The 19,338-nt window shown below is 42.3% G+C and overlaps 1 protein-coding gene and 1 pseudogene across 14 annotated transcripts in view; one reads left to right on the plus strand and one right to left on the minus strand.

Moving 5' to 3' along the window:
• Positions 1–19,338, plus strand: part of Sgms1 (sphingomyelin synthase 1) — a 277,830-nt gene that overhangs the window by 251,931 nt on the left and 6,561 nt on the right. For all 14 annotated transcript variants that reach the window (XM_052760579.1, XM_052760585.1, XM_052760590.1 and 11 more), the window contains one exon: positions 4,962–5,079. In XM_052760579.1, the coding sequence (XP_052616539.1) occupies positions 4,962–5,079 (118 nt within the window). The remainder of the gene's footprint in view (positions 1–4,961; positions 5,080–19,338) is intronic.
• LOC128124399 (cytochrome c, somatic-like) lies at positions 5,089–19,335 on the minus strand (annotated as a pseudogene).

The raw sequence follows: 19,338 nt of genomic DNA on the forward strand, positions 1-19,338 counted from the left end.
ATCACATAAAACATAAAATGAGGGCCGGGCGGTGGTGGCGCACGCCTTTAATCCCAGCACTCGGGAGGCAGAGGCAGGCGGATCTCTGTAAATTCGAGGCCAGCCTGGTCTACAGCGCGAGATCCAGGAAAGGCGCAAAGCTACACAGAGAAACCCTGTCTCAAAAAACCAAAAAAAAAAAAAACATAAAATGAAAAAATCTGGATTAAGTAGCCTTTAAAATCTAATTACAGTATATATAACATGTATATATATATATATATATATATATACAGTATAACATATTATATATATATATATATATATATATATATATATATATATATATTGACTTTCGAGACAGATTTTCTCTGTGTAACAGCCCAGGCTATCCTAGAACTTGATTTGTAGTCCAGGCTGGCCTCTAACTCACAAAGATCTGCCTGCTTCTGCCTTCCTAGTTCTGGGATTAAAGGCATGCACCCCGCCCCCATCCCCCAGCTAAATCTTAACTCATATGTAGATACTCAGAATGGGATTTCTCACACAAGTTTAAGCATCTTTTTGTCTTATGTAATTAGACTCCAGTTTAGACTCCCTGAGACTCAGTTTTGCCTTCTGTGAAGTAGAAATCATAGCTATGCATTGCTGAGTCATTTTACGAATACATGGGGCCTGGAGAAATGGCTCCCTGGTGAAGAGCACAGGCTGCTCTTGCAGAGGACCCGAGTTTAATTCTCAGCACCCACAACCACCTGTAATTTTGGTTCCAGGGGATCTGATACCCTCTTCTGGCCTCCATGGGCAATAGGCACACATGTAGTGCTTAGACATATGCAGGTATTCACACATGCATACTAAATAAAAATAAACAAAACCAAACAAAGCTTGAAGGCATAAAGGAGAAATTTGACAAAATTCCCCACTTTTTTATAGGCAACCTTTGACCTTATAATAAAGGAAAATGGTAAATTATACTAAGTATTGTGATATCCAGTCTTAGTTCTCTTCTACAGCCTTTGTTTATTGCTTGCCCATTTCCCTGATGCACTAAGAAGGAAGGCAGTGTCCTTGTCCTCCTTTTTTTCTGACGAAGAAGCAAATTTCATAGGAAATTTATGAAAATGACTGAGGTCACCAAGAAAGTCTTTGTTGGCCAGGCAGTGGTGGCGCATGCCTTTAATCCCAGCACTCAGGAGGCAGAGCCAGGCGGATCTCTGAGTTCAAGGCCAGCCTGGTCTACATAGTGAGATCCAGGACAGGCACCAAAACTACACAGAGAAACCCTGTCTCGAAAAAAACCAAAAAAAAAAAAAAAAAAAAAAAAGTCTTTGTTAAAGGTAAAGCTAGCTGTCACATGAGTGCTGCTGCTGTGGCCCAGTGGTGAGTCTCATGGATTGCATGCTCTAATCACTGAGCAGAGACCTGAATGGCACAGGAACCTTGAGCTCTGCCCACGATGGCTCCCATCATGTTGCACATCATCTCCCTTGTTTACTGCCTCTTGGTTATGAATTTGTGGCTTGGTTCGCTGCTTTGTGTCCAGATCTATTTGTTTCTAGAAGCCAAGAACTCACAGAAAGATTTAGGTGGTGAAGTCTATGTCAGAGAAATGGGTTGGAAACAGATGGAAAGATTACAAAACAGTTCCAAATCTGGGTGCCAGAATTATCTATAATTTTATAATTTCTTTGTGGTGGTGTTGTTTTGTTTTGGTTTTGGTTTTTAAGACAGGGTTTCTCTGTGTAGCCTTGGCTGTCCTAGAACTCACTCTGGAGCCCATGCTGGCCTCAAACTCACAGAGATCCTCCTGCCTCTGCCTCCTGAGTGCTGGGAATAAAGGCGTGCGTCACCACTGCCCGGCTTATAATTTTTTTAAATATGTTGGCCTTTAAGAGCTTGGGAAATAGAGTGATTCAGTTTTGAGCCAAGTGCCAGTGGCTGTGCTGGCACTTATCTACAGTATCAGCACTTTGGCCAAGGAGGGAAGGGGGTCAGGGTTGAAGGCCACTCTTAGCCACACAGGGATTTGAAACCGACCTGGGATATGTGAAACCCTTTTTGGTGGAAAACTACAATAGAGGCACGTAGCATGCTACCAAATAATACTTTTCTGTGGATCTACTTCTTTGGGCAGCCAAAATCCTGCTCTGTAGCCAAGAGTTGTGTGTGTCCTTCTACTGTAGATTCATGGAAAGAGACACATGTAGGGACAAAACACTTTCCAGTACTTAATTGAACTATACAGTCTATTCATTTCTTTAGCCATTTTTCCTTTAGACTTTTAAACCTTTGTACTAAAGGCCAGAAACATTATAATACTGCTGTTTTCAGCCTGGTTGTTGAATCACATAATTAGATTCTAAATCCTATCTCCTTTTTAAATTAGGGAAGTTATAAAGTTCAGTAGGGGCCTTGGGCTCTGTGATACAGTACTTGTTTGTATTCTAGGGCCCTGAACTCAACTATCTACCCCAATCCCTGCCCCCAACAAAGCTTTATAAGTCACCTGTACTGGAACAACATGCTTTTTCAGCAAGTCTTCATTGTATATAAAATACTAACAATTTTACTCGTATTTTCTTAAAAGCCAATTTGACAAGTACAATATTCTTGGAGGAGGTAGTAAGAGCCTGGTGTGCAAAACAACAGTGGAAAAATCCTTATCTGTTAGCAGATACACTCTGTGGAGTGTGAGCAGATGGAACGCAGACTTTGGAACATGAAGGGCATATTTCTGGACATTTGATGAACACCCTGGGATTTGGGGAATTAGATCCAGCATCTGACTTCTTCTTGGCATTTGCTTAATCTCTAGTAATATCCCATGGACATTCCTTCTATGATTCTTTTTTAAGAAAAGTTTTTTTTTTTTGAGATTATAATGTAATTGCATCATTTCCCTCTTTCCTCTCTCTAGACACTTTCACACACACACACACCCCTTTGTTTTCTTTCAAACTCATGGCCTCTTTTGTCATTAATTGTTGTTACACACGTGTATGTATTCCAAAATACATAAATACGACCTGCTTAGTCTATGTAATGTTACTTGTATGTGTGTTTTCAGGGGTGACCATTTGGTTTGGATAACCCATTGGTGTGTTTGTCCTTGAGAAAGACGATTTCTCCTGTTCTCAGCGTTCCGTAGTCGCTTGGAGAGTTCTTTGTGTAGTTCACGAAGGGCTGAGGCTTCATGGTCTTTCCCCATCTACGTTTTCGTGTCTACTGGTGTCGTTCTTGTCCAGCTCATGTTTAGGCAGTCATGCTGTTAAGACTTTAAGGGTGTAGCTTTTGACATTCCTAGGAAACACAATCTCACAGCAAGCTCCCTGATCCTCTGGCTCTCACAATCTTTCTGCTCCCTCTTCCACAATGTTCCTCTAGCCTTAGGTCCAGGAATTGTTTTGTAGATATAACTTGGGGCTGGGCTTTACAGCTCTTTGGCCTTGTTGTTGTTGTTTGTTTTTAAGATAAATCATGTACTTTAAAACCTTTGACAAAGAAGTCTAAGTGCGTGGAATTCTTGAATTTGGGAAAGGAATGCCTTTGTACATTAGGAGTACATACAATTCTTTGAAACAGAAATACGTTGCTTTTTAACATAGCAGTATGACCACCGGAGCTCGCGCTGTTCTTTTCACAGTGGCACTTCCTTTGTGGTGTTCTTGACCGGCATCTGTAGACCAGCTTTCGCTTCTGTTGTGGTTTTCACTAGACTTAACCAGAGGCACACACAGCTTTAATGTGTGTGTGTGTGTGTGTGTGTGTGTGTGTGTGTGTGTGTGCGTGTGCGTGTGCGTGTGTGTGTGTGTGCGTGTGCGTGTGTGTGTGTGCGTGTGTGCGTGTGCGTGTGTGTGTGTGTGTGTGTGCATCTCACAGGTAGTGGGTCACTTTATTCCTCTTACTAAGATTAATTAGAATGAGACAGGACTTCATTTGACTGCCACACTCCATCGGCATCACAAGCAAAAGTGGACCAAGTGCATAATGATAGATCAACACATATGTGCTCTCCTAAAGGGAAGACTTGTCCAGTGTCCCTACATTTTCCTTTTTGTTAACTCATATTTACCCAGGCCAAGAAAAACTTGAACTCCTCAAGCCTAAAGATGTGTTATGAGCCATAGGATGTGATTCTAGCCTATGGCTGAACGGGAGAAAGTTAGAGAGAGGGAAGGTTCTTACTTAAGGAGACACTTAGGCCTACATTAATGAAGTTAAGTCCAAGAAACAGGTGGAATCTGGTGCCAGAAGAATTGGCAGGACTTGGTTTATCCATGTGCTCATCCCATTCATTACAAACAAATGGCTCTTTCTTGTTCTTATTTCGATTTTGTAGCTATCTGTCTCTGCCTCCTCTGTAGCGGGGGTTTCCAGAGAGCATTGCTAGAGTTGTTACCCCTGTTTTACTTAGTAGGAAAAAGAGGAGAGAAGTAGTCTCTGAGGCAGCAAAGCAACAAGGAGCAGTGTCGGGGTTCGACTCTGCCTTCCATAGTTCTTTTCTCGACCCCAGGTTGCCTCTGCCTCAGCTCCTGGTGCCATACAGCTGTCTACTGTCTGGCTCCTTAAACAGTAGAAACATTTACAGCTTTCATGCACATGGCATGCTTAGCACCTGCCTTTTTGGACCAAGTACACTGAACATGTAAATGCCACAGGTCCTACAAAGGCTCAGACTGCAAAGAATGAGCGCCACTTGTCCATGAATTGATGTCAGCTCAGACTTAAGGCCCATAAAGCCTAGTTTGTAGCATGCAGATCAGTGTGATTCCTTTTGGGCAGTTAATGGCTTTTTTTTTTTTTTTTAATAAAGCACCACTGACAGTGTTCTAAAACTCCCCATCTAGATATTTTCCACTCAGATTTCAAGCTCTTGAGTTGATTTTTGGGTTTGTTTTGTTGGGTCTTTGAAAACTTGATTTAAATGAACCTGTGGAATTTCTTGACTGAGAATCTGCCCTGTTTTTCCCTTTTTCTAGGTCTATTATTAGCAGAAGATTTTTCTGCATAGTTGGCACGCTGTACCTGTATCGGTGTATTACAATGTATGTAACTACACTCCCAGTACCTGGCATGCATTTCAACTGTTCTCCGAAGGTAAATTATTCCTCCCTGTCATTTCCTTTTTTATTTGTTTCTCCTCTTGCTCTGGGGACCTTGGACGAAGGCCAAGATGAAAATTTATTCAGAATCACTTTCATCTGGGAATGTCCCTAAGCTATAGGGCCAGACAGCCACACCCTTCTCGGAATTCCCAAGCCTTGCCAGCCCCTCCCAGTTAGGAACCAATGTGGCTAGTGTGTGTGCTGGAAGCTTCCTGTGGGGTAGAGCTCCTTGCTTCCTGCCAGACTGTTAAATGTGTTCTTGGGGGCAGATCTGGAAGCCTTCATCTGTGTTCTCCTCCACTGTGACAGAAAGCTGTTTCCTGTGCATTTTTCCTTTTCTCTGTCTTCCCATTGGCCCTTTCAGCAGAACAAGGCAGGCACACTCCTGTCCCTTGGCAATCCTCTGCTAGTTCATAGGAGACTGTTCTCGGGAAGAACGTAGGGCCATGCGTCCGCTACCTTTTCTTGTATCCCAGAAGATTTTGAACCTGCCCTATATCCCTCACTTAGTGTTTCTGCCTTTGCACCAGGGAGTAATAACCTTTACTTTAGAAGCGATTTTAACTAGGAAATCCTTCGGAATGTCATCAAATAGGAAAGACTTAATTCTTTAATACATTAAAGCTCTTTAGTGCAGTAAGAAAGAAAAGAGGCTAAGTTCCTGCCTTGATTTCTTGATTTTTTTAAAAAAAAATATATGTGTGAAAAACATATATATGTGTGTATATATATATATGTATATATATAATACTTTATTTTGAGATCATTTATCTGCATTGAACTGTGTACTGAAATAGCCAGTTGCCTTTGGTCCTATCCCTTTCTAAGTCTCTTCCTGCCAAAGGAGACATCTTCTCAGAGAAGTTTTGGAAAGGGGCCTGTACCGTTCACTCTAGATTTTTTAATGGCATCTTCATGATAGAGAGTTCTGGATCCTTTTAGTTTCTATGTACATTTGTCTCCTCTTAGACTTGGCCGACATTCCCACAGAGTGACTGGTTACTTTTCCAACTCTGTGCAAGGTTGGCTGAACTCTGGAGAATGACTGTCCCAAGCATCGCACTCTATCAGCACCCCTACTTCTCTGCACCCTCTCTTGCTGTGGTCCTCAGTCCTTCCCCAGAAGCCAGCCACACATCTTGTTTTGTGAACGCTTCCCAGAACCCACTTGCAGTGCCCCGATTACAGAATTCTTTCATTCATTTACTTGTTTTATATTTGGAAATACCTTGTCATTGAGAGTCCAGCAAGTCTTGTTGAGAGTGTGGTTGATCAAGAGAATGTTCTGTACTGTAAACCGACAATTGTGACGCACACCCAAGTGCAGTTTGACTTTTTTTTTCTTTAACTACAAGTCAGTTTTACTTTAAACAGGACTGTTCAACAAAACATTGTTAGCCATTCATGACCTTAATTTTGGTGTATGAATTAAATTATGGTACACATTAAAAGCCATGAGACATTTATTTTGTCATAAATAAGGCAGTGGAATTACTCATTAGTAGCCTTTTTAAGATACACTGTTAGGTCTGCCCTTTCTCCCTTCTTCTTAATTCCAGCGAAGATCATTTTTGTTCCAGGGATGCACTTTTTGGGATTCTCCAAATACTCCTGCAGGGTGTCCTCTCCCCAGGTGATGCCTTGGTTCTTGTTGGTATCTGTGTGTGAAAATCCAGCGGCCTGACCTGTCTTCCTCCAAAACGACCATGGAGATTTGGTCCAGTCTTTTGCTTGCCTCCCCTTTCCACAGTGTGGCACTGGCACACTTCTGAACAAAAATCTTCTTGCCTTTCTCAACATCACCCATTTTTAATTCACTCCCGGGTGATCAGTACCACAATCGCTATGACCCAAAGATGAATGTCCTGCGCTCTCGCAGATCAACTCTTAATAGAGGCTGGATATTGGTAAAGTTGCTGCAAAGTAGTAGCTAGATGTAGATTCTGAAGCTAAGTCTACATCTAGGGGCCGTTTTCCACTCCCTGGTTCTAGTGTTGTGCCTTTGTGAGGGTATCTGCATTTCTCATAAGCTCTTCAAGTCCAGAGTTGGTGAGCTGTGGTTAATTAGAGTCGGCCAGAGTCATCAGTGTACCTAACCACAAGCCATGGCTAAGAATAGCTCTCGGGTTTTGTTGGTAGAGGCAGAGATAGCGGCACTGCACTGAGACTAACTCAAATGTGTCACCCATGTGTTGGCCGGAAATTCAATAGTGCCATGATTCAATGGCTGTCTTCTAAAATTGGAATGTTAAAAACAAACACTTGAAGATATATTAGCACACCTTAGCACACAGTAGTTAAAACAGTCTATTTTGTAGACTAAGAAAAAATTCTGCACACAGCTCTTTTAATGCAGGATTTCATGTTGCTCAGGGAACACTTTTAATTTTGTTCTGGAGTTTTCAAATGTATTTCAGTGTAGAGAGACCAGTGTAAGGAAATCTGTTACACCCAACACTCAGGTTCACTCGTTATCACAACTTAATGTTTTTGGTTCATCTGTCTACTTTTTTTGTTTTGGAAGTATTTTAAAACAAATATCAAACAGTGTCAGCCATTAAATCACTACATATGTAGCACGCATCAGAAAACTGGACATTACATAAGCATTATACTCTTGGAGTCAAAAAAATTAATAATTCTTTGGTATTGACAATTATCAGTTCATGGAATATCCTGTTGTCTTGAAGGTTTTTTTATGGTTTATTTGCATTTATTAGGATCTATAGTCTTTACGTATTTGCCTGGTCTGTCTGTCAGACACTTTCTCCCTGTTAGTGAAGTGTGGAGCTCAGATCCTTGGTCCTGAACTCCACTCACATTCACATTCTAAATTGACTCATCTTTTTCTTTGAAATGTCAGTTCACTTGTTCCTCTCTCGATATTTTCTCTCAATGGGAAGTTGTCTTTGGAGACCTGATTTGGTTCAGTTTCAGCATGTTTAGCAGGAATTCTTCATGGAGAGTACATAAAGCTGTCTGAATCCAGACTGAAGAGCTGAAAAGGACCCTCAGGGGGTGGATTGAGCTTGAGACTCACTGTTCTGCCACATACTGGAATGCCCCAGTATGGGCCAGTGTCAAAGGGGTCTCAGAGAGGTCTTGAGAGGTCTCGGAGACCAGTCAACACCAGGCTCAGCAAATCAGAATAAAAAGGAACCTTGTTAAATGTCACTTGTCAAGATACCTTCACCACCAAACTGCCATCAGCCTCTAAGACAAGTCTACAGAAAGCAGAAAGAATACTGGCTTGCACACTGGCCTACAAGGCATGTGACAGATGAAAGTTTATGAGCAAATCAAACTAATAACGTCTTTGATGTGATCTTAAGGATTTGTGAGCATGAGAGGAGACAGTGTATCAGGGGCTCTATCACTGTAAGATTCTGCAAGGAAGAAAAGGACATGGAATTGTCCTGCTCTTCCATTGAGAACTGGACAGTTTTGATTAAGTGCTCACTGTTTTATGAGCTCAGGTACAAGGGACGGGCCAGGTGGAGATTTATTTTGTTGAAAACACCTTAAAATTTACTTGGTTCAGGATTGTCCCTTGTGGAATGACATTTTGAGATGATACCATAAAAGGGTCAAGATAAGCCACTAACCCCAAAGATGGGAAACAGCACATGATTAGAGCAATGTTTAAGGGGTCAAATGGCAATAATTAGAAGAAGAAGTGAGAAGGTAAGGGACCAAGTTCAGTGACTGGGTTTTACCACTGGGATAATCGTTAAGTGGGAAGGAAAAGGGGTTAGTGACTTTGGGAAGAACACAAGTACTTGTGAGAACAGCCAAGTAGAGACATCTATGATGGGTAGGTTTGTAGTCTCAAGTTGAAGTGAAAACCAGGGCTAGGAAATAACTATTTGTGGTTGATCATATTCTGAATGGTAGTAAAAAGCTATGATTATAGATGAAAAGACCACAGGAAGGACATGGAATTTTTAATGCTCATATATAGAATTAGATGTTCAGTGTCTGAGGTCTGCTTAGGCCTTTTTATTGGTAGGTTCTCTTAAAGCTCTCACTCATCACTAAACAGTTGGAAGACAATTTAGCTTTACAATAGAGCTCTGCTGAGTGAGGAACTTAAACCTGGTTCCATTTACCCCTATATAAGTATATCTAGTACTTTTATCAGCATCAGAGTTCAAAACGGACAGCTTGTAAGAAAGTTGTTGCAACAAATCTACAATGGTATGTAGCTAGAGTTTTCCTGCCTGGCCCACAGCCAGAGGACAAATTTCTCTCACCTGCCAGTCCCACAGCCGCTCAGATCCAACCAAGTAAACACAGAGACTTATATTGCTTACAAACTGTATGGCCGTAGCAGGCTTCTTGCTAACTGTTCTTATATCTTAGATTAATCCATTTCCATAAATCTATACCTTGCCACGTGACTCATGGCTTATCGGCATCTTTACATGCTGTTTGTCATGGCGGCAGCTGGCAGTGACTCCTTCCGCCTTCCTGTTCTTTCTTTTTTCCTCTCTGTTAGTCCCGCCTATACTTCCTGCCTGGCCACTAGCCAATCAGTGTTTTATTTATTGACCAATCAGAGTAATTTGACATACAGACCATCCCACAGCACTGGTAATGATAGAAATTGATCTCACAAGAGTATAAGAGCTTTAGAAATAGTCATGAGGTAACAGGTCATCAGGTAGCACAGGCTTCCCACCAGATGTTGCTGCAAACAGTGATAAGTCACTGGGAATATGGAAAGAGAAGTAGACGTGTTCACTTCCTGGATTACAAATAACAAACTACCTTTCTGTACCCATGGGTTGTATGTGTGCCAGGCTTATGCTGGAGACTGCCAAGTGTTTGATACCTTGACTAGCCTATGGCAGTGTTACCACAGCTTTTCCCCAAGAGCATGTGTGGATCTCCAACCTCCCTCCTCTTGTCAGAACTGTTTAGAATTAAAAACAAACAAATAAACAAGGATAGGAACAGTTGATAATCTTTGATTTTAGATAAGTTTGTATTTTTCTAAACTCCTTTGAAAAAAGAAAGAAAGCACCCTGTTGTGCTCACTCCCCAGATTTGCACATACAGTGCCATGCTAACTTTTGGAACAGTTGATGTGGTAGTGACTAAGCATTAACCTGAGCTACACAACGGTTCTGTTGTGGTTTCTGTGGTGACCTTAGATTTCAAAAAGGAGATGACACCTCAACCAGGGCACTTGGCAAATGATTTTCATTTGAATTTTTATCCAGGCCCCCAATAAACAGTTCACTGTCAGACAAGGACTGTGTTGGTGTTTGGATGGCATCTGAGGCTGATTGTCAGTGGGACAGCTGTGGGAAACCCTTCACAGTTGTCTCTGCTGCGGCTGTCTCTGCTGAGGCTATCAGCTTGTCTCAGTGGGAGATTTCAGAATCAAAGCTCCTCCTTGAGCTCACTGGCCTCGTGGGCTCCCTGCCTTGCACCAGTCCAACCTTACAAGGCAGTAGACTCTGCTCTGTGGCAGTTATACCTTTCTCAGTGGCAGTTGGCTTATTTCATAAGCCCTCCACACTGACATGCTTTAGTAGTCTGATTAGTCCTTGCCAGCCTTCTGAGGACTTCAGAAAGAGCTGGTTCCATTACCAAAGTAACTTGGTGTCATAGTGTTAAATCGTGTGGGGCTTAAGTTATCAGTGCTTGATTTTGCCCAATCTATTGCATACTTCCCAGTTTCTTATTGTCAGTATAATTTCCCTTTTGTTTGTTCTTATTTTTTCTGTTTCTTGCATGTAATTTTCAGTAACATACCCCATCCCAAATTTTTTCTCTTTTCTCTCTGTTGCTATTCTTTTTTTTTCATTTTTAGAATAACTGTGATAATATAGTAACAATGTACTGTATCATTTCTCGTTTAAAAATTGCTGGGGTTTTTTGTTTGTTTGTTTGTTTTTCAAGACAGGGTTTCTCTGTGTAATCACACTGGCTGTCCTAGAACTTACTCTGTAGAACAAACTAGCCTGGAACTCAGAGGTCTACCTGCCTCTGCCTCCTGAGTGCTAGGATTAAAGCTAGCTAAAACAAACCAACCAGCTAAAACAAACTTCTGTTATAAATAAATTTTATTATAGATACACTGAAAGTATAAAGCAAAAAGAATTTTTTTTTAATTCACATTTCACTTAATTAGTCCTTTATGGTTATTTTTCTTACAAGTCCAACTCTGATGTCTGCACACTTATTACTCTTGTTGCAGCTTATATATGACAAGTGCATTTTGCAATATTTTATAGATTCTCAGCTTCTCCAGGGTTTCCTTACTGAAGGGATAGCGTCACTCACTCAGATGGCAAGTAAAATGCAGATTGCTGATGAGATTTACAGTGGACTAGTACAAGTTATTTCCCCGAAGAAACGTCTCTGGAAAACCTGTTGCGGGTGGACATAGTGCTGAATGTTAAGGTCACAAATGTATATTCGAGTATCCCATCCACCTTCCCTCCATGGGCCTCGAGAGCTAAGAGCTCTGTGTGATCCATCAGGTCGCTCCCTGACTTGTTCGCCCCTCCCTGTATGGATTTGAGGGTCCCAGTTGCCATGGATACACAGGAAAGCAGCCTGGGCATGTGCTGGGCATGCAGGCTGTGCTGCTGGAGGTGTGTCTGAGCCAAGGTTCTGAAGGAAAAGTTGGAGTCTGCCAAGTGGAAACAGAGAAGATGGATAGAAAAGGACCATGCAGAGGAATTTAGAACAATGAGGTTTAGTGAGCACAGCTGTCTGGTCCTCTGGTCCCAGGGTCCTGAGATGAAGTGAGACAGGCTGTGGGCAAATTTTAAAGGGCCTTATACCCTTCTAATGAGTTCTGACTTCAAGGGCCATAGGAAGCCTAGAAAGGTTTTAGTAGCATTTATTATGTACCCACAATTATCTTTTAAAAATACATCTCCCTAGTCATACAGTAGAGTGCTTGGGAGAGAAGGGGGATAGACTTTGATTGGTGCCAATTTATGAACCCCTTTTTCATGCCAGCTGTGGTTCTAAATCTTTACTTTCATTTACTGCTGAAAACACTGAGTATAGGAAACAGCAGTCAATTGAGAGGTCCATGGCTCTGCCTAAAGTTTCAGAGCTGCCAGGGGACAGAGGCAGGACACTGACCACATGTCTGTTGTAGGTGATGCTTTCTCCTGGTTTCCTGTGGGAGTTAGTGGTGAGGAATACCTAGACCAGGCTGGTGTGTCAGAATTGAGGGAGACACTGGGGAGGCAAGGAGAGCCTTACAGATATTAGGATCTATCGACTGTGAAGAGGCAAGGCATTAACTGGGGAGTTCCAGAGAGCCTCAGAGGTGACTGTGTGTGCCTCAGAGGAAACCTTACCCACTGACTCAGGGTGCAAGACGGTGGGCAACAGCACTTTAATCTTAGGGAATGGTCTTGGAGCTACCTGGACACAGGAGACCATCCGTGATCGCTCTAAAAATCCAGGCTGTTCTGCTTGGGAACTCTCCCTCTGGCCATGTTTTGTTTTGTCAAGCTTTGTTTTTTGCTTTTGCAATGCTGGGGCTCGAGCCCAGGCCCTTTTGCCTGCCTCTCTCACTGAGCTGCAGCCTCATCTCTCAGGGTTATGCTTGAGGTAGTTTGAGCATGACAATATCAGATTGCAGTGAATCGAAAGGAACTTTTTATAACTTGAGATACTTTAGAAAAAAAATTCATAATTGTTAAAGGTAAAGAAAATGACTATTTGGTAGCCAGTGCAGGAATAATTCAAAAATTATAATCCATAATGGGTAGTACTGAAGACTGAGGCCAGTAATATTTCAAACAGTTTTTCAAAATCATATTTCTTATTAGTTATAAAGGGACAAAGATAACATATTTAGTGAAGTCTGGCAGGCATTGCCATGGCCAGATGGCCACACCAGTAGCCGGACAAATGGTGCCAGGGCTTCCTCACAGGCGCACTGGGATGGAGACCACAGCCGTTCTGTTTATTCTGCCAATAGCATTTAATTTGAACTTAAGCAGACTGCAGCATTCAGAGAAAAACTAAGGAAGGAGATGGACTTAAAGGCAGGAATACCACGGGAGAAGAAAACCAGCACAGAAGGACTGTAGGAGATGTGAAAAGCATGAGCATGGCAGGGTATCTCAGTGCTGGTCCCTGAGTTGATCCTAGATCAGCGGGGAAAGGGATCCAGAGATGATGTTGGGGCTGTTGAGTATTCTGAAGAGAGACTCTGAAGTGATTGGGGTTGGATCATTGTAGATTTCATGAGCGTGATTATGGATGAGAACTTCTTATTTTGGATTTCGGAGTGAGGTGTTATAAAACTTACTCCCATGACACAGGGAAAAAAAGAGAAAAGAGAAGTAAATCTGGTGAATACTGAGAATTAATGAGCCAAAAGCAAGGGCTTCGCTATTCATTACACTATTCTTTCCATATAAAAATTTTTCAAAATAAAAACGTAAGTCCATTTTTTTGTAACTTCCACTTCCTGACTAGGTTAGCTAGAGGAACTTGAACACTTCTACCCCTGAATTTAGAGCAATGTAATTTTATTAAGGGAACATTTTGCTTTAAACACTGGAGCGTGAGTAACAGATCCAGAGTTGATCCAATTTAAAGGTTTTATGAGGCCTTTGGATAGCGTCCTTATTAAAGGCTGTGAAAAAATTAATATTTTTGGCTGGTGGCGGATTAGTGTCTTATTGCTGATGTTGCTTAGAGACCTCCACCCACCCCGAAGCCTGCTTAGTGTAGGAACTGGTGCAAACATTTGAGAATGGAGAAATTCAAACCCTCCACAGTCAAGGGGAATAAAAAGTCATAGATGCTGTGTGGGAGGAGAAGTGCATAGCGAAGCCTCTCCTGCTGCGAAGTTGTGGTGGGTAGAGTAGTGTTTGCAGAGGAAAGCGTGCCTCTCCAGGTCTGGAAGAGTCCAGAAGAGATGATCACAAGTGAGCATCCAGCAGGGCTGCAGATTCATGGAGAGCCGTCTCTGTTTTATCTGCTGGCTGTTAGGAGCTGAGCCTGAGGTTCCCTCCTCCAAAAAGTGCCTCAACTTGATAATAGTAACACTGACTTCAGTTTCTGTGATACCAGCAGGCACTTTGAGAACAAGTAGTGCCTCAGGCTAGAACAGGTGAAATGCTTCCTACTTGATTGAAACTGATGTTGGACACATGAAGTTGACAGGGAAAAGCAGGGAGCAGAGAAGAGAACAGGTGATTTATTGGATCCAAACACATTATGTGCGTGTATGAATATTTAGTAAACGTTTTTTGGGGGAGGGCAATTTTGAGACAGGGTTTGTCTGTGGAGCCCTTGACTGTCCTGGAACTCGCTCTGTAGATGAGGCTGGCCTTGAACTCAGAGAATCCATCTGCCTCTGCCTCCCAAGTGCTGGGACTAAAGATATGTGCCACCACACCCAGCTTAAATAAAGTATTTAAAATGGGGTTCAAGTTAGATGTGTGCTCATTTTTGTTCCTCTAAAGTGAATCTGGGGAGCCAGTGAGGTGGCTTATCGTCTGCCATCAGCCTGAGTTCAGGCCTAGCACCAGCGTAAAAAGTGGAAGGAAAGAACCAACTCCAGAGTTGTCATCTGGCCCCTACACATGTCCTGTGGCACACTCATGCACACCCCCATACACAATTATAATAAATAGATAGTAAAGTCTATTTGTAAGCAAGACATGATGGTGCATACTTGTAACCCCAGCACTAGGGAAGATCATGAGTTTGAGGCTAGTCTGGACTACATGATGAGATCCTGTCTCACACACACACACAAATTCTCTTGGAGACCAATGTAGCTTAATATAAAGCAAGGAGAGCTTGAATTGGGTTGAGAGCACCTGGTTTAAGAAGGCATAGGGAAAGGGAAAAGCAATTAAATTTTATTAGAATAGCAACCAAGTATGAACCTGGAAATGCTGCCCCCTTGCTGTTTCAGAAGGTGATTACAGCCATAGCATGCTCTCCAGGAGCCGGGGTAGGATTATTTGTATTTGGCTCTTAGATAGAGCCTTTAGTTCTGATCCCGAGTCGGTGTGTGTCCTCATGACCAGTCAGCAGCCCTCGGTTTACTTCCTCTTCTGCAGGATAAGCATCATAACATCACCCTTAACCAGCAGACAAGCTCAAGATGGTACAAGGAGACAGTTGATGGGAAAGTCCTGTTAAAAGTTTGGGATCTCTGTGTAAAGAGAACGTAGTGGGTTTTTTATTTTATTTTATTTTTTGTTTCTGTAAAGCCACTCCATTGCTTTTTTACTGCACAGCTAGGTGAAAGTAAGACAAAGCAAGGAGAGGGCGGAAAGAGCAGCGTTGAGCAGCATCTTCCTGCTGAGCAATCTATCCTTCCTGTTATTTTACTTTCCCAGTGGGGCCCAAAGAACATCTCATATCTCCCTTAGTTAGTTTGCAAGGACCCGTTCTTGTTTTTAGAAGGCCGCCTGCCAGTTAAAACTCAGGGAACGGCATGCTGTACAGTCATTTGTGGACTTGGCTGAGCGAGCCCTCGGAGCACATGGCTTTCTCAGTGGCAGGATGCTCAAGGCAGGAGTCCACCAATTCGGTTTCTGTCCCTGCTGTGTGATCCCTTAGCTGCCCTGCTGTTGGTCTGGGTGTTCAATTGATCAATAATAATGCATTTTCTATTTTGGTGGAAGACTGTTATTTAGGATCAGTACACTGTAATTTGCCAAAGTAGGTAGATTCCATGAATGAATGGTTGAAAGGCATTTTTATAAGGGGTGCTTGGCAGACCAGGGTCCTGGAATGGGACATTGATAGTATGCTCATACTTCTGAGGTACTTAGGCTTCTGAAGGAAGAGTGACTCTCTATGGATCCAGTGCTTGGTTTAATCAAACTCTGGGGAACTAGCGTGGCAGTTGGCAAGGTACTTTGCTAATAGTGTGGTCATACATTGTTTAATGACAAGGATCCTTTTAGGTATATGTTGTCAGACTAATTCATCCTTATGCAAACTCCATGCCCCTAAGGTTTAGCCTGTTCCCTCTAGGCTGCTGAACTAGCCTTATAGCATGTGACTGTGTTGAACATTATAGGCATTGTAACCTGATTTCAGTATTTATATGTCTAGTCATAAAAAGATACAGTATAAACTAAAAGATTTGCTGAGGTTCAGCTCAGGGCAGTCACCGTGAATGGAGCTTGCTGGGCTGTAGGTTGTCTGAGTGGGCCAAGGAGTGAGTATGAAGTCCTAGAACATGGGTGTGTGCCACTGTAGACCTAATAGACACTGCACACCTAGGCTATACTACATTTATAAAGACTGTTTCCCCTCAGTAATAAATTGACACATACTGCAACTCTTTATAAACTTTTGATTTTAGTATTCTTTTTTAATGATACTTACCTTAAAATACATTGTAAAACAAATGTATTGTAAAAATATGTGTAAAACAAAACTATTTTCTTAAGACACACATTAGCCTAGGTCTGTAGCAGATCCCCTCTACACAGGATCCCCTCCCTCATCATATACACAGGATCCCCTCCCTCATCACTACACACAGGATTCCCTCCTCATCACTGTACACAGGATCCCCTCCCTCATCACTACACACAGGATTCCCTCCTCATCACTATACACAGGATCCCCTCCTCATCACTATACACAGGATCCCCTCCCTCATCACTGTACACAGGATCCCCTTATCACTGTTTTTCATCTCCACGTCTTGTCCCACTGGAAGCCTGGTTACAGGTTGAGCTGTGGTCTTCTACACTTACCTTATATCTGCTAACCTTGGTATTAAACATAATGATGTCCTGACCCAGCCCTATGTTAGCTCCTTTTCCTGTTTCTGTTTAACTCTTAACTAGATCACCATATCCATAGCTCTTTCTGCACATTTTCACTTTTATCATTATCGCTAAGTGAGATGAGAATATCATTTCTCTTTGTGTAACTCTTGGTTTTTGTTTGTTTTTTCCTTCATTACCATCTTATCTCAGCCTCCCAAGTGTTCAGATTCCAGGCAACTATAGGTGATTACCTCATCTGGCTATAATTTTTTGTTTGTTTATCGGGACAGAGTCTCATGGTAGGCGGCCTTAAACTAGCCAAGAATGCCCTTGTGTTCTGATGCTCTGTTAACTTCCTGTTGTAAAAAATAAGGACTGCCCATCCTCTGTACCTTTTTCCTCCTTCACCCTGCCATCCCAGAGCACAAAACATCTTGTCCTGTCTTCTCTCTGTAGTTGTCTGTCCTCTGTGTGACTCAGTAGTCAGCACTTACCCAGTTACAGTTCTGTAAGTATGCTTCACAGCCAAGCCATGTTGCTTTCCTATAATTCAGTGTGGTTCTTAGCCTGTCGGTCGCAACCCCTTTGGCGGAGTGGGGTGGGGTTGGGGGGTTGTTGAATGACTCTTTCACAGGGGTCACGTAAGACCATCAGAAAACACAGATATTTACAGTACAATTCATAACAGCAGCAAAATTACAGTTATGAATTAACAACAAAAATAATGTTATGGTTGGGGTCACCACAACATGAGGAACTGTATTAAAGGGTCACAGTGTTAGGAGGGTGAGGACCACTGCTGTAATTACCTTTCCTTTTCTATACAATAGTTTGTTTCCCACAGAGTTGATAAGTGCCTTGTGTTTTGTTTTGTTTTTAGTAGTTTTCTTTATATTTATTTGTCCTTGCCTTATGCCTTATAGTCAAAAGCCTTGGCTAACCCATCAGTCTCGTGCCCTTGAAGACCTCTATAAAGCGTCTAGATTGGACGCTTTGTGAGTCCACGTTACAGCCGCTACACAGCGCTGTGGCTCTTCCTTCCTTGCCATCCTAGAAAGGCCTGATTCTTCCTTCCTCTGTATTTACTCACTTCCTTTGTAGAATGCATCCTCTCCGCAGGTCCTGGAGAAGACTAGAGACATAGACATGGCAAATATTCCAAAGTCTTCGGTATATAAAAAAAGTTTAGTTGCATGGCTAGGTCTAAAATTTAAATTGGAAATCATTCTGCTGAATAATTTGAACCTCCCTCCCCACCAAGCAATCTCTTTTTTTTTTTTTCTGGAATGCTCTCTCCAAGTCATATTCCTATGGATCCTTCATCTAAAGCTTGGTTTTAATCTCTGGAGACTTTGGTATGGCAGTACCCAGTTCTATAGTGCCACGAGAAGCAGTGTAAGTCTGCTTCCTTCTGTCATGCTGAGCATTCAAGGCTCCCTTTGCGTTGGGAGGGTCAGATCCTCTGTGTGGTCTGGCAGCTTGCTTTCCTGAAGTAGAAATCCTGCTTGCTTTTTATAAAGGAAAAATGTAATGAAACATGCATTTTCCGAAGCTGGGGTATTAGCAACTAAATGTTGAAGGGGGATTATGGTAATTAAATTGGCCAACTAGAATGGGGCTTCAGGGGCTGAAGAGATGGCTCAGTGGTTAAGAGCACTTATGGCGCTTCTAGAGGACCAGGGTTTGACTTCCCAGCACCCACATGATGGCTCATAACTATGCATAACTGCTGTTGTAGACAACCCTCTTCTGCACCAAGCACACACTTGGTACACATATATGCATGCAAGTGAAACATCCATGTACATAAAATAAATACATCTAAGAAAAAAGTTTAAACAAGGGTGCTGCAATCATAAAGATACAAACATTTGCATGTCTTTGATGGAGCAAATACAAGTTGCATCAAATGAGTTATTTAAGCTGTTTATTACTTGAGTATCCGGCCCAGACTTGCATCTTAGGCCGCTAGATTGCTCACTAAAAGGAAAACTAGCCCTTGTTGCCTGTGTAATTTCAGAGTGCTCAAAGTACAGCGTTTGGAGTCCCTTGTTTCATGCATTTGACCGACTTACCTCCAGTTGCTTTGGCTAGTAAGTCAGAGCTGTTATCCTTTGGGCCAAAATGCATCTCTAAATGGCTGCTTAAGAGTCACACTTTCTTTTTCGCAAGTATGGTAGATCAACCACTAATTCTTTCTGTTTTATTGTATTACGTTGGATAGAGCACATGGCTTAGTGGTAGAGCACGTGCCTGGCACGCTTGAGACCCTGGGTTAAAATCCCAAACCTCAGACATCACTGAAATGTACTATGGGGAAATGCCAACATCTGAGCGAGAGTCTAGAGCCAGCGACGTTGTCACTAGTGCCACACACGTTCCAGGGGCTGACACTAACATGATGAACAGTGCGTGCATACTCGATGAGGGGAGTCTTGGTGTTTTGGTAAAGCATCGTATAAAAAGCAAATAGGACTGATGGCAAAGGTCCCTGTGAACTAACGATGACTCTC

This window comes from Peromyscus californicus, unplaced genomic scaffold (genome assembly GCF_007827085.1).
Source record: "Peromyscus californicus insignis strain IS unplaced genomic scaffold, ASM782708v3 Scaffold_4__1_contigs__length_199733344, whole genome shotgun sequence".
Classification (NCBI taxonomy): domain Eukaryota; kingdom Metazoa; phylum Chordata; class Mammalia; order Rodentia; family Cricetidae; genus Peromyscus; species Peromyscus californicus.